General features: G+C 39.1%; 1 protein-coding gene across 1 annotated transcript; it reads left to right on the top strand.

Annotated features, from left to right (window-relative positions):
• The first annotated feature begins 244 nt into the window (after positions 1 to 244).
• On the top strand, positions 245 to 23,298 carry LOC140231055 (nuclear RNA export factor 1-like). Its single transcript, XM_072311211.1, has 19 exons — positions 245 to 361; positions 3,976 to 4,432; positions 5,234 to 5,408; positions 5,935 to 6,018; positions 7,351 to 7,455; positions 8,875 to 9,019; positions 10,211 to 10,296; positions 10,896 to 11,003; positions 11,427 to 11,536; positions 15,127 to 15,163; positions 16,000 to 16,124; positions 16,677 to 16,737; positions 17,158 to 17,275; positions 17,463 to 17,578; positions 18,334 to 18,376; positions 18,990 to 19,120; positions 20,189 to 20,352; positions 21,039 to 21,099; positions 21,857 to 23,298. Exons 1-19 carry the CDS (start codon positions 289 to 291, stop codon positions 21,896 to 21,898), a joined length of 2,241 nt encoding a protein of 746 aa, XP_072167312.1. The 5' UTR covers positions 245 to 288; the 3' UTR covers positions 21,899 to 23,298.
• Positions 23,299 to 24,304: the final 1,006 nt, after the last annotated feature.

The raw sequence follows: 24,304 nt of genomic DNA on the forward strand, positions 1-24,304 counted from the left end.
GCAATGGTCGAATGTCGATTCCCCCCCCCCCCCCTCCCCCCCCCCCCCCCCCCTACTAACTGAGGCCGAAGTGGCTTGGTACGGGATCAAGAACCCATCCATATATCTCCATGCACGGCTGCTTCACTACGTACAAAATACGTACACTAGCATTACACTCCCTGGGCGCGAATAAGCGGCGACCGCGTACAGCTAAAGGAACACGGAACACCAGCAAGTCCTTTCGTTGTGCTTAACGCCGGCTTGTCTTGATTTTTGTCGAGTTAAGATCGAGAAGAAGTCGCCATAATGGCAAATTATGGCAATCGTTATGGCGATTTCAAAGTAACCACAACTAAGGGAGGTGGTAGGAGTTATTATGGTAAGTACGAGGTCATTTTAGGTTGTTTCTTGCTCTGGACAATGGCTTAGACAACAACAGTCAGTTTCATCATGTTCATCGTGTTCATGAGCCCAACAAAACATGCAGCAGACTATCGCTCACGACGACATTGCATTACCATTATTGGCACTGCTGCCTGCGCAATGCACTGAAACTAAAAGATTTCACGTAAGATTTATGTAGAGGTCCAGAGTCTATCTTCAGGTGTTTGATGGTCCATGTCACCTTAGGAATTACGCGGAATTATCAGCATCAGTCCAGCTTGTTAGTATCGAAGACGAAAATACACAGTTCAGTTTAGAAGTCAGTTAATCTGTTAATTTGGAATCTTGGTTGGGCAATGGCAATGCCAGTAGGCATACTCTAGCAGTGGCAGTGCCAGTGGTCATGTCTTCCAATCCATGACATGACAATGTGTATTGTTATGTAACGTTAGCTAGAGTAGACCCTACTAAAGACGACAGTGTTAAATTTAAAAGTTACCATTTTGGCTTTTGCACACTTGAGAAAAATGTCTGCATGTTGACTAGCTAATGTTAGAATTCAACACACAGCCTTGTCACTGCTTGTCACAGTAACGTAACACAAGTTTAACGACGGGCTTTGCGCAGTGTCTGGTCGGGCCACATGTAGCGTTTTATATAAAAATCAGATGTAGGCCTACACCAAGCCATGAAATGAGATCAATTATCCGTAGATTGATACGTAATATAGGGTAAGGGCACCAGTATTCGGTCAGCCCCCAGTATTCGGTCACTTTATCACTAGATTACAGTCACCAGCCAGTGAGTTCAACTGTCACAACACACGCAAATCACATTACTGTAAAACGAGAAATGTTCGCGTGCATTTTAATTTCGCGAATTTCGCGAGCGCCAAGATTTGCAAAATTAAAATGCACGCGAAATTTCTTATCTACATTATATGCATTGAACGCAAGAGGCAATACGCGAAAATTTCTTGCCGCGAAAAAGGCCGTCTGCTCCAATTTGCGAAAATTTCGTGCCGCGAATATATCATGTTTTACAGTAATTCACATACTTGCACACTCATTCACAACAGGAAACTCCCTTAGCCCCCTCCAAAAATCCATCCAAAATCCCAAATTTTACCGTCAAAAGTGCAGAATCGGCGCTACTTTCCAAAAGCACGCGCGGATAAGGCCCAGTTTTAAGAGTACGGGTCGCCGAAAAAGCGCTGAAAATCAAGAAATACGCCGTTCTCTCGCGGGATTTTCCGCCTATTGCAAGCTTGGTGTGTACAGCTGTAATGGTATCCTCAAAAACGCAGAAGAAAAACAAAATTTCCATACGTGCCAATACAGTGTCCCAATGTACAAGGGTTGAATGCAAGTGCCAAGGCCCCAGTATTCGGTCACCAACAGTCGCCGCAACGTCCCCAATGCAATTTTGCGCCAACAAGGTAGCGCGCGCACGCATTTTTCAGCTGCTTTGAACACGCATTGACTTTGAACGCGCACATCGCGTGACCGAATACTGGTGCCGGTGATCGTATACTGGGGAATTTTCAAGGTGAAATATTTCGGGATTTTGTGCAATTCTGTGAGATATGTAACAAAATGAAAGTTGAGATTAAAGAAATTTGATATATTTCACATACATTGCTGTAGATATGATGTATGTATGTATTATTTTAGTTTGAAAAATATTGCAAAAAAGCTTAAGTGACCGAGTACTTGGGATGTTACCCTACACATGAAAAGTGTTGAAATCAGCCGATTTTTTCGTTTTCTTGTAAAAATCTTGCATTTTAATAACTTTTCGCTTTTACGATTTTCTCATTGTAGTACCGAGCGCCCTAGCGGCCGCTAGTGGCCCTAGCGGCTTCGATTCGCCGATCATCGCAAGTAGAGAGCTGAGCCAGCGCGCGGCGTCCGGGTGCGGGCAGTCGTAAATCACACAACACCCGTAGCGACTCCCGTGGCAGCAACCGCGAAGCTCTTCACGGGCTCCGATCGGGCAGCCAATTTCACTGAAACAGGCATTGCAAGGTCCATTTCGTGTACACATGCCACATGCGCTAACATGCGCTCGATAAATTTTCCTTTCAAAAAATTAGAAAACATTTCAGTTTTGAAAAAAGTGAAGTTTCGATACTGCCATATTTTGCGCAATGTGGATTAAGTACAAAATACACCAAAGGTCACGACAAATAAGTGCGAAATTTCGACTTAGCTTGCCAAACAGATCGTCCTCCTCGGGCTACTAGCGGTAGGTAGCAGACGCAAACCCATTTACATGATGGCAAAAGTAGTTAGGTTTGTGATTCGAACATGTTGTTTGCAGTACGGCCGTATTACTTTTGAAAAGAATGATTATCAATGCACCCCTCTCATAACTGCTACCGTGTACAGCTAGCGATCGTCGCGAATGGGCTCAGAAATTGAGCATACTGCGTGTGTAGAAAACGATGTACATGCGCGAGAGCGCCATCTAGTGCTGAATGACGAACGCTACCACATGTTGACTACATTTGACGTGGGATAGAGTCTATTACATAGCTAGTGTAGAATATAGTCTATTAACCTAGAAACAAAAAATAAATGTTAGAATTTACACAATCCATGTCGTCCAACCCATAACAAGACTTTTGGTTGTCTTTGTAGATGTTGGCATTATTCTACGTAAAGCTAATGTTACGTCTGACACTGATGTAATGAAATGTCAGTTTCCTCTGTGTTTGGCTAACCACGTCCAACACTTTTGAAAACACCAAAATTGTCAAACAAAACAAAGTAAAATAAATGTCAGACAGCCGCCTAGACTGGCTATATTTTTGTATCCATGTAGATCTACTACACTGTCTACAGTACAAGTTAATTGTAACGTTAAATACAATGTATCTTGAATTCCACTCCACCAAATTAAATTGCACCAAAATCACAGAAATTCATAGCTTATTTCCAGTCACTCGTGTACATTTGAATCAAATCTGTTGTGTTGATGGAAAGTGTTGATATCAATGTTGACTTTCATGTTGTCGCTCAAAAGAACTCACTATTATGGAGTGAATGTGTTGTACGCTGTCTGCACAATCTGAAACTGAACTTTAAAGTTTGCATTCTAATATCAGAGAAAGAGAGGTAGTTTTTGCCACTTAGGCATTTTTATAGATTTTGGTATAAAATAGATAACAGAAACAAAGTGATGAACACACAAATTATGAGAGCATACAATCCCTCAACATATTGTATACTAAACTGAAGGCAAGGTAATATATAACCATGGCAACAGGGAGAAATGTGACAAGCTTCTTTGTAGGGAGTTTTCGGCCACTGTGGGGGAATTTTCAGCCGCTATATAGTGTAAGATAAATTGGCTTACGTCGTGACAGTAATATGGGTGATTTGTTATAAAATGTTGTATATTAACAATCAATATTTCTCTCTTCCTAATTCATGCAAGAATTTCATATTTTTTCCTGCACATCTTTTCTGTAATATTGTTTTTTTCTCTTGCAAGTATGATACTGTAATATGTGTCATTTTAAAACGAGCAGTTTTTAGTAAACTGAGTGGACTCCACATTCAATCTTGTCATCTCACTTTCTTTCTCCTCCAATTTACTTTTAAGGACATGATGATCGTTCAAGAGGACCTCCAGAAGGGCATTGGCGTGGAGGGGGTAGGGGAGGGGGGTATGACAGGGGGCGTGGCAGGAGTGATCGAAATGACAGGGGCTACAACAATGACAGATACAATAACGACAGGTATAACGAGCGAGGAGGTGGAGGCTACAACAGAGGGAGGGGTAGAGGGAGAGGAGATTATGGAGGAGGAGGAGGAGGAGGAGGAATGAGTGGTGGCAGCATGGACAGATCTGGAGGTAGTGGTGGTGGTGGTGGTGGCAAGTGGAAAGGAGGTGGTGGCCGGAGGAAAATGCGGAAGAGAGGAGGAGGGGGTGGCGGCGGCGGCAGTGGTGGAAGAGATGGAGGGTATGACGACAACAACGGACCGACGCCCCGCTCGAGACTGGATGATGATGATGTCTCCATGGAGGACAGCGAAGACACCAAGTCAAATTCAAGATTGTGAGTAGAAATTTAGGCTCTTCCTTCTTTGTCCATGATAATTTGACAAGAGCTGGTTTGCACACAACACACTCTCTCTCCCCTTTAACTACAGAATGTCTAAACTCAATAAAACTTTCATACTTGCCAACTTCTAGAACAACAGCAAAATGCTTTCAAAATGTTGTCAATTGATGTGCTTATGATCAGTAGAGCAAGTTGACAGAAATTTGAAATAAGATTTAAGACAAGACGTAGTGTAGCTTATAGCAGATATGGATATTTGTGTGGCAAAGTCCAAATAATCGCTGTGGACTGCAAGAAAGTAGATTTACAATAAGTACCTCCTAAAGTAATTACAAATTCTAGAAAGTACTGTGGTGTTTGCTCATTTGCAGCATGTATTGTTTGGGTCTAGTGTGAGTTCATGAAGAGAACTGAATAATTCTCTGTATATTTAATTTTATGCAGACAATATTATGTGCCACATCAATGCTGCACACTGGCACTGGTCTGATAGTCCCTAGCCAGTAAAAATCACTGTAGGACCAGTAACTTTTTCAGGAATGGACCAGTAAAACATGGGAAAACTGGGTACCTATTGGTCCAACAGACAGGTCGGACCAGTAGAAAAAAATGGGTTAGTGTGCAGCCCTGGCTACATGTATGCTGTTTGGCACTTAATACCGTAATCAATCCTTGGTACTGGGGACGTTCAGTGTGACAGAAATTTAGGACTAAATGAATTAATGAATTGAATGAATTAAGTTTGCATTCTGAGCTGTTACAACACATCTATGCCTCATGTCTGCATAAAACCAGTAATCCCTACGGAGGTGGCAGACCAAAGCATGACAGCAGAAGATCCCACAGTGACAAGGGTGGCCGAGGAGGTGGCGGCTCTGGGTCCATGTCCAGACTGGGCGTCCCCCTGAGGGGGGACCGACACCCCGGCAGAGGGCCACGCTCGGATGAGGAAACCTGGTGTAAAATCACTGTGAGTATATGAGAAGAGTTTGATTGCAAAATGAGTCAACTCCATTCTAGTCAATTTGAGATATTTTTGTTTGAACCTGCTAAAATGTAACATTTTTTTGTGAGATAATGAGAAACCTCTCATGAAATATGAAAGAGCATGTAATTCCATGAGGAATTCAACGTTTATTTGATGAAAATTGGTTTTGAAATGGCTGAGATATATCCAAAACAGAGCGATTTTAATAAGTGTGGGACCCACCATTTATTATGATCACTTTGTTTTACTTTGTTTTTGGATGTTTTGGTCATTCCAAACTCGATTTTCATCAAATAAACTTTGAATTCCTCATAAAATGATATCCTCTGTACTATTTCATAAGTGTTTTCTTGGTATCTCACAAAAAGTTAAAAACCCAATTCTCATCTCCACCAATACTGTACCATCCCTTTAAGGTTTGCTTCCATTTTGCCATTGTTCATGTTGGCAGCATTGTTATGATTGCTAATCGTCACAATTTTTCTCACGCATTGCTCTGGTGCAACAGATCCCCTACGGCAAGAAGAGTGATAAAGAGTGGCTTCTTACATCCATCAAAAACATCTGCTCAGTCCCATTCATTCCCCTTGAGGTAAGTTTGAAAGGAGAAGTTTTAGTATAGGGAGTATCTGAAACTGGATAATGGAGCCTACCCTGTAGATACATGTAAGTAGGTAACCCAGTAGGACCGTTTGAATCAAGGGAATTAAAACACGAAAAGATATTCTCATTCCAGTTGATCTTGTCTGTTTGTCTTTCTGATGAAGTCAATTTTATCATGGATCAAAAGAAATGCATTACTGCAGGAGGCAAAGCTTATGTATAAATCTGATCCAAATTTACAAAGCGCCATAACATCAGGCGTTTCCAAACAAGTTTGTCAAGTTTCATTTATCATGTTGTAGCTTTTGTATTAGATTTGTCAGATAATTTTGTCACGCTCTTACCCAGTGAAGTCAAGTTATTGCTCTTACATGATGAAAATAGGAGCCATTTTTTCTATCATGTACCACATAAATGTTGTACAGATTATCTATGAGCTTCTCTTCTCTGGTTAGAATCATCATTATAAACGCTTCTTATCCTACTGCTGCTGCCGCTGCTACTACTACTACTACTACAGTAGTCTCCGCATAATTGGGTGCCACGTGATCGGTGATCATCGGTGATCAAGTACTCGGCTTAATTTATGTACAAACTGAGAAACAGTTCCGATGCCTGTTATATTTACCAGATAGTTGGCAAGGCATCTGGGTTAAGTGGTTAGAAATTTTCCAGACAAACTTCATTTATTCTCATAGTTTCCTGCAGAAAGTCATTAAAATTGATGTAAATATTATAAATTTTGAAGAGACCGTGAGGTGCTGAGAGAACATTGTCTTTGGTTTATGTTTTAACCGAAATGTTAATTTTACGATAGATTCGCCGTTATCGCAACAAGTAGAATTTATGCATGACATGTATACAAACCCTTGCATGAGCACTAGACACTTCCCAAACTACACACACAGTGACACACTTAACATCACATTTTGTTTCACCAGCTCTCAAGAAAGAAAAAAAAAAAAAGAATTAGCTAGCTCCACTGAGACTCCAATCTTTATTCAGAATGGATAAAAAAAAAAAAAAATCAGTTTGTCAGTTGTTCTTTTTTTTCTTCAACTGGACCAACATAACTGCAACACCACACAAGTGCCATTAGTAATGATCACAGTTCTCATGATTCATATTACATTGTACATTGGTGAATGGGGAGTCTTCACTCAACAGTGTATTTAATTACGGTGTCCAGAGATTGCATCATAAGTTGTAGAATAATCTATAATCATGAGAAGTTGTGCTTTTCTAGAGGTTGAGGTTATTGTTCACATACATATATCATGTAATATTTGTTTCCACATAACTCTCCCTTGCCTGCATCTAGTTTTCCTACGATCAACAAAGTGCAGTGTTCTACGTGGATGACCTAGCGACTGGAGCAGCTCTGAAAGATGCCAGCCATAGGATAACAACACCAACAGGTTACAAGGTATCTTTCATGTTTGTTTGCTTACAGAAGTTTCACTGCTCATGCTAACCCCTTTCTGTCATACATTTGGATGGTCTGTATCTAGTTGAGTTTGTTTTCCAATCAGATCTAAAGATAAATACTTCTTGCTCTTGACGAACTGCTGATAATCTTTTTACTGTTTTTGGAACCAGATTTTCATGAGCCTTAGTATATGCATGTATTCCCACATAAAAATTCTGTAGGGAAAGTTTTGGTTCATGGGGTCTAAGTTCAAAGGTGAAGTAACAATGCTAACACTTCACTTTTTTCTCCACATCTTAGAAATAACTCATGTTACCTTGATGAAAATACATATGCATGTAATGCCTTACAGTGATTCTCTAGAATTTTAGGGTCATGGGATCAAAGGTCAAGGGTCAAAGTTCAGGTGAAAATAAAAAAAAAAAAATCTATTTAATGCTGATATCATACTATTCTCTCCATACCTTCCTTGAAACTTACTCGGTGCATACACTTCATCAAACTAGGTTTATGCATGTATTACTGCACAATGATTCTGTGAGGATAGATTTTGGCAATGGGGTCAAAGGTTAAATGATACTGCTAAAATGTCGCCATTTTCCCCATGTTTTGAAAATGTCTAAAATTATTGTCATGAAAATGGTATATTACCAGGTAGTGATTATTTGAAGAAAGATGTTAGTCATGGGGTCAAAGGGCAAGGGTCAAATGACAATACTTAAAATTTGGAATACTTGCTCTCTGAAACAATTTAGCCCTCCAAATGAAATCTGGTTCAAGGAATGTATAAACATTAAACATTTGGTGGTGTGCCCATCAAACTTTCAAACATGTCATTCAAATTTTTTACCAATCATATGAAACTCATCTTAACAGACCTCCACTGTATGGAAGAATAATGTGATACAGCGGAGGCATATCAGTCGCCATAGCAACATTTCTAGTTTACTTTACCTTTAAATGCTAACAATGAATAGAAAAGGTTATGGTAAAGTACACCTATAGATATAGAAATATAAAAGTTAAAGAGTATGACATTTCTGGCATCCTCAGAATATGTGTGAAGAAAATGTAAGTCTAGTGAGATATCATGTGCAGAATGAAGCAGTAATGCTGTTTTTTTTTTTTTCTGTCTTTCTCTTCTTGGCAGGTCGTTATTCATTCAAAGCATATCAGTCGCCATAGCAATATTTCTAGTTTACTTTACCTTTAAATGCTAACAATGAATAGAAAAGGTTATGGTAAAGTACACCTATAGATATACCTATAGATATAGAAATATAAAAGTTAAAGAGTATGACATTTCTGGCATCCTCAGAATATGTGTGAAGAAAATGTAAGTCTAGTGAGATATCATGTGCAGAATGAAGCAGTAATGCTGTTTTTTTTTTGGTTTTGTCTTTCTCTTCTTGGCAGGTCGTTATTCATTCAAAGCCCTGCAAGCCTCACTTTAAGACGATCCTTGATGATAAAGAGCTGACTCTTCTGAAAGAAATCATGAGTCGGCGCTATGACCCATCCGCCAAGTCCTTAGATTTGAGCAACCTCACCAACGACGCAGGTGAGATTGTGGAAATAAAAAAGAAAAGAAAAAGAAAACTAAGATAACATAGGCATTTTATATTCTAATTGGTTTTACATTCCTGCTTGTCATTCTTAGAATCTGTGTCTGCCCTTTGCTGTTTGCGCAAGATTGATAGTTGCCACCAAAACTGATCGTCCCATTCAATAGTCCAATGACTCTCATTCTATGTCGTGTGCAATTCAGTGCAATACATATTTATATGACAGTCATACTTAATGCCCGTTTGCTACAAAATTCCAGACATTCTTTGTGTTTCACAATGGGTTGTGAGTGATATCCAGATTATGACTTTATCTTGGTAGTCACAAAATATGAAATTGAGTGACTGCCTAGTACTCTGTAGATATACATTTGGAAAATTCATTTGTCTTGTCATTAACAAACCATTAAATCCAGTGTGTGAAACTTGCTCCTTTGATGTTTCAATTCTTAAACTTGTAAATGTACCATTTTTATTTTAATGTGTAACTGTAATTGTGGTAGAAGTGTAATTCCATCTCCAGGTCCACTAGAATTTATGATGCAATTCCAACTTTAAAAAAAAAAAAAGGTGCATTAGTACAATTAAACTTTTTTTAGCACGAAGGTAATGAGTGAGTTACTGTCCTCTTAGAGTGGTGAAGCTGAAAATGCATAACTTCTGTGGGATGTTTCACAAAGCTGTTCTTAATGTTATGAGACAACTTAAGAACGACTGGAACACGTTCTGATGTGCTATACTTATCAGAATTTCAATAATTCAGTACAATAACTGACCACCATTCTTTCTTAAGTCCTTCTTAACTTTAAGAACACCTCTATGAAACACCCCCATGTCATATCTATAGAATGCTCAGGCCTTTATCAAAATAAAGAGAATGCTTATGAGTACGTCTGTATTGTATCTCTGTAATCCAGTAATGTGTATAATTTCTTTTTTACTGTTACTCTCTGTAATTAAGATTGTGTGCTCAATCTGTATTATGAAAGTCGAGTGAAAAGGAAAGGACTAGTGTGGGGTTTGAATCCATGTTGCCTACTGCTTACTGGTTAGCAGTGTGTGACACAGGTTCAAATCCCAGGCTAGTTGTTGACACTCACAAACACGCAGTTGACATCTGAGCTGTTATGCAGGTTTGTCTGCATGTAAGCTGTGATTTCTTTTTCATGAATCTTGCTTTGATACAGACTTGAAAGGAAAACTGGTGATTATAGTCGACAGGCCCAGCCACTTTGACATAATCTTGAAGATAATCAGTGAAAACATTCCTGAGGTAAGGTTAAATTCAAGCATAATCAAGTGTCAGTGCCATGCACTTTCATCACAACTCTGAATTTGACAAATGAAAATAGATGGGTGTTGAGTGGAAGTTATATTTGCTCCTTAGAAATTAGGTCAGATGCAAAGCATAAATTTGAAAACAAGAGCAAATCCTGTCCATGGTAGTAACTTATCAAAATTCAATCTTGTTGGAGAGAAATGAAGAAATCAAATTTCGTTTTGCAGGGTAGTTAATGGAAGAACAGGGTTGCTCGACAGGATCTATATTTGCTCCTGCGACAACTGCTTCCATGAAATGTCTGCACGCTAAGCCAAACATCACCCTAATGGTAATCCTAATCCTCGAATCAAACTAAACTCAAAACCCTATCACAACCCTAAGTCCCTGGAGAAATTAACACTGGAGCTGTTGATGCAGGAGCAAATGTTGTGTCACCTGATCAACCAAATGCTTTAGACGTCTTGGCAAGACTGTTTACATTTACAAAAAAAAAAAAAACATATTGATGGCTGACCCCAACTCTTGTTCATATCACACATTAGTAGGGCATGACCTTTGACCTATGTGCTTTCCTCCTCACTGTCCTACAGATGACCACGCTCCATCTAGATGCCAACAGACTCTACAGCCTGAGGAACATGAAGGATCTACCCTTGAAGATGCCCAACATATCCACTCTTGTTCTGGCCAGGAACCAGGTAGGCAATCAACAGTTCACAATGTGGCCAAGTAATTTGCAGATTACCACCATGCCTTGCCAACAAGTAGTTTCCCTTCTTTCTTTATCTGTTCCCTCTTTCAGTCTGTCAAGCAGGGCTTAACACTAACTTCTTCTTTTTTTTATCTCTGGTTTCCCATTTGGACCACAAAAATCTTAAAGGTTGAAATTTTGTTAGTCCCAAAAAAGAAATGTTTTGGCCCCAAATGAAAGAAAACATAACAATCAATTTTTATTCTTAGATACCTGATCAAGTCACCAAAAGATATCCTTTTTTCGAAACTTGGTAGCCCAACATGAAGTTTTTTTTCCAAGGCCACCCCTAATGTGAAGTCCTGCTGTCCATGTGTGTTTAAACTCAGCTGTTTCTTTCTTGCTCCTGTACATTGATTGGCTGGCCCAGCTGAAGTCTGTGACCGAACTGGACCACTTGAAGGGGCTGAAGCTGAAGGAACTGAACCTGGATGGGAACCCGCTGTGCGACCACTTCCAGGATCAAAGTCTCTACATCAGGTATGGTCCGGTGGGGCTGGGTGGTGAGATGGAGCTGTGGTGTAGGTGGACTGGTGGTGGCTGATGAGCAAACTCATGGACGAAACAAAAACACAAACCCGCTACCAGAAACCAGAGCTCTTCCGCCGACATACCGGCCGGTGGTTCGAGTGGGACCCTAGGGTCTGTGGGCAGAGCTCATCGGGAGGATCATCCCATTTGAAGGACACAAGGTGTCGTCCCAGGTCCTAGTCGGTGGTTGGCCACTACTGAAAGATGGAAGCGTAGTTTTTTCCCTGACTGTTGGTCGGTCTTATTTAATGGAGAAAGTGTAGGAAGGTTGCATGGTATCAAAAGGATCATCATATCTCAGTGGAAGGGGAAACTTGATATGTGTGTATGGGTCATTTTGTAGCCCCTACGTAGCTATATCTCACAGTCTTGTCTTCATTCTTCAGCTGTCAAGAATGTTGTTTGTGTTCCGTTTCGTGCACTGTTGTAGACTTTTAAAAAGATATGTTCACCCAAAAATTAGCACCTAATTTTTCTTTGCTGGTATCCTGCATTTTGTACTTGCATGGCATATTTTGAAGTATTTTTATTTGCTAGACACAGTCTCAGCAGAAGAACAAGAATGGACAAGATGATGATGTTCCTTGGTGTAGAACCGTGGTGTCACATTCAGCTTTATGTATCTTAAAGTGAAATCTGTATCATGATACGCTATCAGACGGCGATATCCAATAGCAGCTTTTATATTTGAACTAAGGAGATGCCGATAAAAACCTGAATCGAGTCGTGTAAGTACTTTTCTTTGCAAAGATACATTAAAGACGGCCAAGGTATATTCACCTTGACTGAAAAAAAAAAAAAAACTTCAAAGGAAATATTAAGCATGGAGCAAGTGGGTTTAGCAGCAATTTTCAATGCCATTCCCTTACTGAATGAACAGGCATTTAATATGAGTTGAGAGAATAGTTCCTTGAAGATGAGGCCATGGCTACTTTTTTTATGTGTGTGCAATAGCACAGTATGGAACCTCACAAAAATGCCCTAAACAAAGATAGCAGACTTCCTCCCCCCCCCCCCCCCCCCTTCCCAATAATGCTGGGGAGGCAGTAGTGTATAGTTTTGTGGTGTCAGAGGATACTGTAAGATGGTAGATGGCTAAGGAATCTTTTTGTTGGGATATCTCAGAAAGAGTGGCCTTGTTTTTTTTTTTTATTTGTTAAGGGTAAATTAGATTAGGCTTGCTGTGACGTGTTTAATGAGTCATCTGGTGATGCAATGATGAATGATGTCTGTGCCCTTTGAACGAACCTTTTCCCTGTGAGTTTTTTTTTTTTTTTTCATTCCTCACCTGTATCCCATCCTATCCTTTCTTTTTCACCCCCTCCCCCTTTTCCTAGCTTGTGAAAATGTTAAGAGAACAGCAACTAGAAAATCTGTTTTTAAACAACACTGCAGAGCTCCATAACAAAAACAAAGCAAGATTGGATGTGCCGTTTCTAAGATAATTATCCACATCTAAAACTTGTGAGCTTCCCTTCCTGATATATGTTCTCTGTGCTCACTGTCTAGAACTGCGCAAAGAAAATAGATTTGCAGCATTAGATACCCATTCAAACTCCAAATTTGCATGGCATTGTATCATTCGATGAGCAGATCAAAAATAAAGAAAAAAAAAAAAAAAGATACAGTCACAGTTTTCTGTCAGTTGACATGAGTTCTGTACTGTGGAGGGAATGACGAAATTGGACATGCATTATCACAAAGCCAGAAAAGTAGGAGGTATCCTACTATGAATTGTACAGGCTAGTTGCCTGAGATGCCGGTATCTTTGGAAGTAAAAGATGCACACAAAAGCGAAAAGCTTATACATCCCAAAGATTGAGAAGAGGAGTAGGGTTTACAAGACACTCGTAACTGTCAGGTACATCTCATGTTTCTACCTCACGACAAGGAGGAGTACTCTAAACAAGTCCCCCAACTGGCCACAGCTCTTTGCTGTCTTCATCAGCAGTGCCCTCATCCCATCACCATGGCAACCTCCAGTGACATCCCAGAAGCACCACTGTACACGGCATGGTGCCAACTCCACCACCGTACGGCAGGCTGCAGGACCCGACTGTTCAGGGAGGTCGATGACGGGTAAGATCCCCATTGCAAGGGGGCAACCTATGACAGACGCTCGAACGGGGTCCTGCCACCGGGGAACGATTTCTGGTATGTTATCGACCGGTCGTGATCGCAAGGGGGTGCTCTTCCGTGGTAGAAGTTCACCCTCGTTGCCACAGATCACCGAGTAGTAAGAGGCACCCAGGAGCAGGACTGAAGATATCTATTCATCCCACACCAAGTTTGAGGAACTCATGAATCTGTTCTTCACAGCAGGCAGCAAAGTGTGCCTTCCAATTTGTCACATGTCAAGCTTGAAATGTCGCCCCTTAAAAAAATAATGACTGAGGCGTGCTTGACATGTCATCTCTCCAAGTCAAAGAATTATGATCACTGACAGAAAAACGTGACTAATATTTAGCCTCCAACGAGGCAAAGAGAAAAAGAAGAGAAGTTTTGGAAGAAATAGTTTTAGACAAATGATGTATGGGAATCTAATGCTGCCATCACTTTCATGGCGTCACCTGTATACCCAACACTGCACACCCACCCCACCTTCTAACCTTTTTCTTGTAGTGTTCCCCTCTATCACACAGTCCCTCATTTCTTACTCTTTTGAACATGTCATCTCTGTAGTGTGCATGTGTGTTTTTTGTATGTGTGCATTTGTTAGTGTGTTTGCATGTCTGTCAGTCTGTTGTGTGTTTCAGTCTTCCTTGTTATAGAAAGACTCTACAGAAAAAAAAGAAAAAAAAGATGTATCTATTATCTCAATGGGCCAGGCCTTCCTGTTTTTCTCATTAACCAGCCTTCTACTTCATGGTTGTAGGAGTATAAATTCTGCCATTTAATGTCTTGAGTATGGGTGATAGCAATGTTTGACACAGGTAAGAGAGTAAGGAAACACATCCCTTTGGGCTTTGAGCTGGAATGACGACAGGAAGGTAGCAATGTCAGTTGATGATTTCCTTCCTGGATGCTACTCAGTGGTAGTGGTATTATACTTTTCATCACCTTCAGTTGGCTCTCCAGGGATATGTTGCGACTGCAATCAGTTACATGGTCGTGTTTGTTTCTTCTTTCCTGAAGCATCTAGCATTATTTCCATGGGTCTTGGTGTTTCTATTTCAATAGAATACGGCCCAGAAGGTGACAATGTCACCCTTTGTTCCACCCGTGTGTCTTCATCTTGATGGGTACTTCCTCTCCCGATTGGTCAGTGTTTCATTTCACCAGAAAAGAAAAGAAAACAGGAATAGTAGACGATATCTTAGTGTCTTCATGTTATGTTTCTGTTTCTTTTTTTTCCCCTTGAGACAGTTGATGACTGTTCTTGTCAGGTTGGTACAGATGATATGGTTACTGCTAGATTTTTTTTTTTTTTTTTGTCACAAACATTCAGAGTTGTGATGTGCAGTGTTTTCTCTTTTTTTTTTTTTTTTAAGTTGAGGATTTTCTCACACATACTGACACAAAATGTACTTCTCTTTCAGCGCTGTTCGATCCCGCTTTCCCAAAGTCGAAATCCTGGTAAGTCAAAGTGGATGTGGTTGCCAAAACTTTGTGTGATTCTGTGACACTGTTAGTTGCAATGTTCTCTCCAGGATATGTCATATTATTATGACTGATATGAGACAGAGCTGCAAATTAGTTCACCCGCGCTGTTGGTCTTGGATGACCAGAAATAAAAAAAAAAAAAAAAAAATGGCAGTTAGTTTGGGTCAATTTGCTTTCTGTGGTTGTCAGGGCACTCAGCAATACTAATGTAGTAATGAATGAAGAATTTTTGATCATGACACTTGTTTGTAGTTTGTATGATTATACTTATATGGTGTGTAATGTGTTCTAAAAGCTTGGGTCATGATGTATCAAATATGACATTACTTTTGCTATGTAGGATTGTGTAATCATATATTATGATCCTATGAACTGAAGCTTCAATTCGATTCCACCCCCATCACAAAATTGTCATTTATTGTAAGTAAAAATATTTTGTAGTTAGTCTGTGACCAAGTCTCTGCATTCATCTTAACTGCAAAATCCAAAAATGTCTGTAGCAATAGGATGTTATGTATGTTGTGTACACTTCTTGTCCCCTTATTTTACATGATCCCATCAGTGTATTAACATCTGCAACAAGAAGACATAGCATGTTGTAATTGTGCTTATTTTTCAAAATTTATTTGAACATCTGTGGATCACCACCTCTTGATACTGGTTGTCTGTTGATGTTTCACTCAAAGACAAGTTTGCTTCAACTGATGAGGATATTGAATAAGCAGAATATCTAATGCTTACATAATAGCGTGTGTGTAACATGTAGCTCATGATGCATATGTGTAGTAAGGTTTTCTCTTCTTTCTCAGGACGGTCACCAACTCCCTCCTCCGATAAATTTTGGTCTTGAGGTCGAAACTGTTTTGCCCACCGCGCGACCCAACTTCTTCGCCAACGAGCAGATCAAAGGGATACTAGTTCCCTTTCTTGAGAAGTGAGCTCTTTTCCTTTTGCAGAGTAATCTGGCAGTATAAGAAGTTTTCTTTGGTGTATTTTTTGATACGTTGAATTTTGCAAGTTGTTTATTTATGTTTTTATTGTATTGGTGAAAAGTGATTAGTGGTTTTTCTCCATGGAGCCACTCGCTTATTGGATCGAGCTAATTTCGGGAAGACATATTTTAATGAAATTTTGTCAGTACTAGAGAATTTTAAAGGCAAAACAGTCATTATTTTGTTCACTTGTTATGTTCATTGCAGTGAGATTGAAAGAGCAGTGAGAGAGATCAAGTCTCTTGAGCATTCTTAAAGAGATGCAGAGAAGATGTTCCCAAACAGGATGCAGAATTTGGTTCACAACTATCTCACTTTTGATGAGATTGGTCTTATTCTGCCCTCACTGTTGCCACAGAAAAGGGAACGAAGAAGAATGACTGATTTCTACTGTCACATTCCAAATCCCCCACAAACAGAAATAATGCTGTGTATTGTGTGTTGGGAGAGAGTGTGAATTGACCCATATGTATTGCATTCTCTCTTTCACACAGATACTTCAAGGTGTATGACTCGGACGATAGACAGCCTTTGCTTAATGTCTACCATGATCAGGTTTGTTCGAGTCATTTGAATTTCTTCTTAAATGTGGCACATGACAGCTTGACAGCTATTGCTGCAATACATTTCTTTTAGTATGCTCTCCACAAAGGTATTTTCCCCAGGGGAAAGAATAGTTTGGACTTTGAACAAAAGAAGCTAACTGCATAGCAACAAAAATTCAATTGTAATTTTGACTAGTAGTAACATACCTGGTAGTTGCAACCGATAGAATGTCAGTGAATCATCTGGAATAGCTCCCTCTAGTGGCAGTGAAAATGGCCCAGTGGTCATGTGATGATGGCACAGCTTGCATAAGATAAGATTTGTCACATGCTAGATTTTGAAAATCACGAGATTGGATTTCCATGCAAAAATAAGTTTTTCATTATCTAGTACGAGTGTGTTTCTGCTCTCCATTATTTTATCTTGTAGGCATGCTTCTCAATCTGTGTGCCGCTCTCTACGGATGGAGGAGGCGGGCCGAGGACTCGGCTCAGCCGCTACATCAGCAACAATCAGAGCCGCAATCTCCTGGTGGCCAAGGATCCATGTGAGTAGAGTCAGCAAACCTTTTACCCTGTTTGTTTCTTTCAACATTCAAATTAAAAACAACAACAACAACAACAACATAACATTCTTTAAAATTATGCCATTGGATGTCAGAACCTTTAGGTTTCATGTTCAAGTTTTAGGCTCTGGTGGGTACTGTACTGTCTTGCTCTGTATTTGTCCTACAGCTCAGCGCAACAAGCTTATCAAGCAAAAGAAGGTTCCCATCGTGGCCTACCTCCACGATCTGCCAGCCACCCAGCATGATCTCAACTCTCTGAGGATAGACGTATCCATGGCAGTGGTAAGAACGGCTCCTCACGTTTTGATTCCCTTGTTCATTTTATGTGTTTGTGTTTTGAGAGTGGGTGTGTATATGCTGCGTGATGGTGCTTTGTCAGAAGTGTATGATACGAAAGTGCCACGAAACAGAATGAGTAATGAGTGCATACTGTAAAACACAATATTTTCGCAGCATGAAATTTAAGCGAATTGGAGCCGACGGCCCCTTTCGCGGCATGAAATTTTTGCAAGTTGCCTCTAACATTCAATGCGTATAGTGTAGACAAGAACTTTCATATGCATTTTAATTTCATGAATCTTGGCTCTCATGAAATTTGCAAAATTAAAATGCAAGCGAACATTCCATGTTTTACAGTACTCTGTGTTTGAATGCTTACTGCGTTCTACGTCAGTATCAAATTATTCTGCATAATGGGTGGTCTCTTCTGATTGGATGAAGATTGCATGTCGGTAAATGCCTTGTTTAGCCCAACCTATTAGGATGCATGTTTAATGAGGCTAGGTTTTGAAGGAGATGAGGGAGGTTGCAAGAAATGTTACCACCACTGGTTACCACCTTTCCATCAAAGAATAAAAATGCACAAGCAAACGAAGCTGGAAATTATGAACTTTCCTGTGGCATTTGACTTGGATAACCATCCTTTCATCCTCGTGCCTTTCTCCCCTGTTTTCAATTAATGGTAAGCTGAAAGATAAACATGAATATTCATCATTGCCATCATACATATTTATGACATTCTCTTGTGTCCCCCACAGGGAACTCTTCTCAGCTTCACTGTGAGCGGTGCAGTCAAAGAAGGTAAAAAAAGAAAAAGAAAAAAAGATGAGAATGTTTTGGGATTGTATAGGTGAAAGTGCTAATCTGACTATCTCATGTTTAATAACGTGGTCTACCATGCTTTGTACATTTTTAATGCTTTCATTGAGTCAAAAAATGAGGACCACACGTACAGCTCTGCATATTGATGTGATGCTTAGTTTTAGAAAAATGAATTGATTATACAAAGTCTTCAACTGTCTAAAAAATGTGGCCAGATTAGTGAGAGATAATGTGAATGACGTTTTAAGGAAACAATGCATGCAAATTGTGCTTATGCTCTCCTAATGACATTGTCAGCAGACAAGGGGATGATTTTTCAGGTTTTCAAGGAGACTATTTGTGCTGAAAATACACCTGAAGTCGGATTGCAGTATGAAATGATTTGTGTGTGTTGCTTAACCCGATGAAAAATAATGACACTTTCCTATGTCTCTTTTCACATATACACGCCCACACATTTCCTATACTAGTCTGATGGGTTTTGTACAAAGTATAGAGATTTCATAACCCAGTAAGGGAAGGAGTATACCACATGGGGGTGCTAGGCATTAGTTATTTATGAGAAACACCATTGTCCTACTCTGCTTTTCAGTCACAAGTAAAGGTGGGAACGAGGTCGTGTACGCCTTCAGCCGCGTGTTCCTGGCATCGCACCACCCGACCAATGGCCTCTGCCTGATCAATGATCAGCTCATCCTACGGCCAGCCACGAACCAGCAGAAGGTATGTCAGGGTTAGAGAAGAATGCCAAAATATGATTTTTGTGTAAAATGATTTTAATCACTTACGTGTTATGCCCAGGCAACTAACTTGACCTACAGAACTTTTTTTTTTTTTTTTTTTACTGGCATTCAGTAATGCATCCAAGTGATCTAGTTGTAGATTAGCAAACCCACTCCAGTGTAGCAATGGGCTTCAATCCAATGGGGAGGTTATGGGGACGCAATAAGGGTTAAGGGAATGTTATGATGGACTCGTTCAAAATACTTGAGATTATTTTGGCACAACCATTCGAGATCCCGACAATTTAGCCAAAGTGTATTTGGTCAGGTCAGAGTGAGAGAATATATACATGTTTATTCAGTGGCAAGTACTATTGGAGACAAACTGAGGACAATTGATTGATATGATTGCAGAAAATTATTATTACTTTTTTTTTAAAGAAACTGAAATTGTGTTAGATTACTTCAAGAAGTGTCGAAGAACTGCAAAGAAATTTAACGGCAGTAATGTGAATAAACATGGTCCTGCTAGAATTTCTGATTAAGAGGATGAGGTAATGCCAATGTGTTCTTTATTTACTATCAATACAATGTGTTTATCAAAATTTCTATCCATGCATGGAAAAGTTACAAGATATGCTAATTGGTGAACAGAACTGAGAAGAATCGAATCAGAGACAAATCGGGATACATCTTTCATAGAGCCAAGATTTGCCGTAATTTATTTGTGTAATGGCATGACTACCCAATGATATAACAATGCCATGAAAACGTATGGCATGAGTGTCTCTTTTTTGTTTTTCATCCACACTAACGAAATATGGATGTGACATTAAAACTCATGATTAATTTTTCTCAAATTTGATTCAGGAAAACATGTCACTTACCTTCAGAATGTGTTCTGGACTATACATTGGGGTATTCTCTTGTCTGTAGAGGTTTGCAGCCATGCTTTTTCTGGTCTTTGCACATTATTGAACAAATAATTTAAATGAAGAACCCAGAAGAATTGACAGATTTTGAAGAGATTAAGAGTAATTCTCACACTTTGGTCTACTGATTTGAACAGGCCTCGTTCGCCAGCCCGGGTCCCACCCCATCCACGAGCCCGGTCAATGTGCCCCAGGGGAATGTGACGATAGCCTCCGCCGTGCAGGGTCTCACCCCACCCCAACAGGAGATGCTGTCTGCGTTCATGAGACAGTCTGGCATGAATGCTGAATGGTCCATCAAGTGAGTTTGCGTTTCCCCACCATTCCTGGGGGCTGTTTCACAAAGAATTTAAGTCAATCTTCAAAGCTGAGATGAATATGAAATTATGGTGTGTGCCCTTTGTGACTTCCCTTGTATTCTAACTTCCAAATGAAAATTACAATATTGGAAACTTTTTCAGGCAGCCATTAATTTAGAAGGTGAAATGAGTGACAAAGGAATTTGATAACAATTTGAAATGTATTCTGATAATGTTTAATAAAACTGAACAGGGAAACCAGTGACATACCATAATTTTGAGCTGATTTTAACTTTTAAAATTGGCTTAAATTCTTTGTGAAACACCCCTTGGCCCTCTCTTCATTCGACATGTTGATTTTTGATTGCGATCCAATGCTGAGAGCATTCAGAAACTTTACTGATGATCAAGCATGCATGTTGTCGCGTCTTTCACTGTTATCAAACTAAAAAATACCCCTTCACTTATGTGAGGTAGAAGAGCAGGATTTCCTCATTTGGAAACAAGAACTGAAGTGGAAATAGGTGATATGTTCAGCTTGTTGATGAGGAGTTTCATGTAAAGTAACAGAATGGTTCAAAAGCCCCCCTTTTTTATTGTATTGATGTGAGTGACTTGTCAACTGATGCAATGTTGACTTAAGTAAGGCAGGTATATTTTATGACGGTTTGCTCATTGTTGTTAACAGGTGTCTCTCGGAATGCAATTGGAATTATGAAGAATCAGCGAAGATCTTTACAGATTTACAGGTAATACTATGATAAATGTATTCTTTTTTTAAAATTATTAAAAGAATAGCAATTTACCTTATTATATATTGTATGTTTATGTGTGCATTGTTATGAAGACACTGGTAAATAAAGGATTTTTCAATTTTCAGAAAAAGAAATTGAAAATAATCTTTGGAGTAGTATATTTTGAATGAAAACAAAACAGCAAAATAACAAGGGGAAATAAACATAGCTGGAAACTACTTCTGACATGTTACTTTGTTCACGTTATGTAGTCTGTGAAGAATATGCCGAATATATCTTGTAAAGTAACAGTGCAGTGAGGAACAGTTTCCCACTGTTTATGATGAACTGGGCATTGTAAAACTAAAAGTAGAAATGTTCGCGGTGTGGACATTTTCACACATTTATTGCAGTCAGAAACTAGCGTGAAAATAAAAGTACATGAATATTTTGCTTGCCATATGTTCCCATAATTATTGTCTTGATTCCATGGATTGAAGACACATGAAATTCTCCATACCAGGCCATAGTGCAAAAAAAAATTACTTATGCGAAAAAGGCCACTTTTACACCTGAGGTACTGGGGCAAAATCTGAGAAGAGAATACGAGAATACATTTATTCATTTTGAAGATGGTTCCGAGTTCTAGGTTCTGGACATACCTTTTATTGTGTGTATGAATGCTATGTGAAATGTAGTGTTCATTCTATTTTCTGTGTAACGTGTTGTTTTTTTTTGTTAATTTTTTATTTTTCACTCAATCTTTGTGCAGAGTCGAGGACAGATACCGGCAGAAGCCTTCAAGCAAAATTAAAGAGGAATGGGCGTGACCTGTCCCGAGTTGTTAAGATATGTATATATTTGCCCAGTCTGATTTGAGTTGACTGCTGTTTAAAACACTCGTCATGCTGGCCAATCTATGCTATCATGCTATCTCAATCTTTGTGCACAGTCGAGGACAGCTACCGGCAGAAGCCTTCAAGCAAAACTAAAGAGGAATGGGCGTGACCTGTCCCGAGTTGTTAAGATATGTATATATTTGCCCAGTCTGATTTGAGTTGACTGCTACATTGTATTTCAAACACTCATCATGCTGTCCAATCCGTAGTTTCTCTTGTGATCAAAGAACTGCTACGTATGTATGTCATCAACGTATATCATACGTAAGAATGATTGAAGACTTAGCTATGTATGTTTGTGCTGCATGGAGTCGAATTAGTAAGCATATGTCAGTTTCAGGCAGTGTGTGGTATGTGAGGAATAAACATGCTTGTGTAGAAAAATCGTTCCATATTCAAATTCATGTCATTTAAGCTTTTTGGAATTAAATTAACATTCATGATGTTTCCGACTGAAATTATTTTGTGTTGGGCAAACACGTAGTGTTCCATATAAGCACGAGGTGGTGTGCACTGCTGAGATGCATTTTACGGTGAATCACGCAGAAGAAAAAATGGTGGCATGGTTGTTCAGATAGAGAGTATATTATTGTAATTGTCGATTGAGTCAGCGAATTTTAGACTTGAACAAAGGTGTTCTTTTAAAGGCAAAGCTGTTTTATAATTGTAGCTGAATGAAAGTGAGATGTGTCTTTTGTGTCAGCAAAGATGTGTGAGAATCAATGATAACCACTGTAGATGTATGCACTCTTTTGTCACATATTACTAAGAAAGAAAGAGTCAAATAGGAAAAAAAGAAGCTATCATACACAAAATATTACTTCATTTGGCTCTTTCCATGAACTGTCTTTAAAAATCAAAAGTATAGACATCTAGTGATTCTATTACTTGAGGTGTGTTTGAAAAAGATGCAGAAATGTGTTTGCATGTGTTTGGATGAATGTCCTTCCTTTTTTGCAAGTTTAATGTTTTAAAACAGACGTCATACTCCATTAACCTAAGAGTATATGCATATATATATATCAAGATATACACCGTGTACATGTACGTATCATTACGATTTGAGAAAAATCTCAGGTATTGGTCAACAGTTCATAAAGGAATAACTATTGCATTATCCTCTCTTTGTTTTAGTTGATAGCTATTCACAGTTCTCAGTCTTTCTAAAACACTTTTGAAAAGTAAATTCAGGTGCATGAACAGCATGATGATCCTTTTGAACGTAGATCAACCAAAAAGCATTGGCTTTGTTAGCTGATATATATATTTTATGAAGCCAACAAGCACTTCACTGATGCTGAACTCTCTGATTAACTCAGAGAAATGTTATGGAAATATTGTCATAAAAAAACAAAAACAACAGCAGCAATGTCATGGGTCACTGCTACTACTCCATTCAAAAGTTTGATAAACATATACACATATATATATTTATATGCAATTTTCCATTCAGCAGCAGACACGTGACAATGTTCTGGTTTAGATATTAATTCCTGCTTGCAATGTGGATATTGTGTGTTTGAAAAACCATAGGATCTTAGGGCTGTGCCTTACAATTTGCTCATTACCAGCCAGGGATGAATTTTACGCAAGTAAGCATGAGTAATGTCTTGTCTATACATTATCAGTTTTTGTTTTGTGGTTTTTGTTTATTCAATGTTGGGGGGGGGGGGGGGGGTGTGGACCAGTCATCTGTCAAGCTTATGTGTATTTTTTTTTTTTTTTTTTGATAATACTATTTCGTACCAGCATTTTTTTTTTTTTTTATTTAATCCTTCATGTCCACTCAAACTTTAATACCAGACTGTTTATTGCCATTTGTGTATTCTCTGTGAGAACTGCATGCCATAATTAGAAACTTTCTTTGATATGAATAAGATAACTACTGTAACATGAATGTGTGTAGGGGTACAGCTGACTAGGGAGACACAAAAGAATTATGTGTTCCTTTTTTTTTTTCGGGGGGGGGGTAATTTTTTCCACAGTACTCAAATCGGTTCTCTCCAAATTATTATATTCTTTGTATGAAAAATGTTTTGATCACCTGCAGACCAATCTTTAAAGTCAGCGGACTTGTGCCAAAATGGGATTTGCTGGGCATTATGATTGAGTTTATAAAATTGAAGTAGAACCTGCAGTGTACATGAAATAATACACAGCAGACATATATGCATAATGAAATAGTGTAGCGGGGATTAGAAGCCAATTTATCCGTGAAAGTGTTTAGTTCACTAATGCAAATAATGCCAAGTCCCCCTGAAAACTTTTCTTTATGTCCTGGCAAGAGAAAATGAAAAAGTCTGCTTGGTATTAGAATTATA

Source organism: Diadema setosum, chromosome 1 (assembly GCF_964275005.1).
Source record: "Diadema setosum chromosome 1, eeDiaSeto1, whole genome shotgun sequence".
Classification (NCBI taxonomy): Eukaryota; Metazoa; Echinodermata; class Echinoidea; order Diadematoida; family Diadematidae; genus Diadema; species Diadema setosum.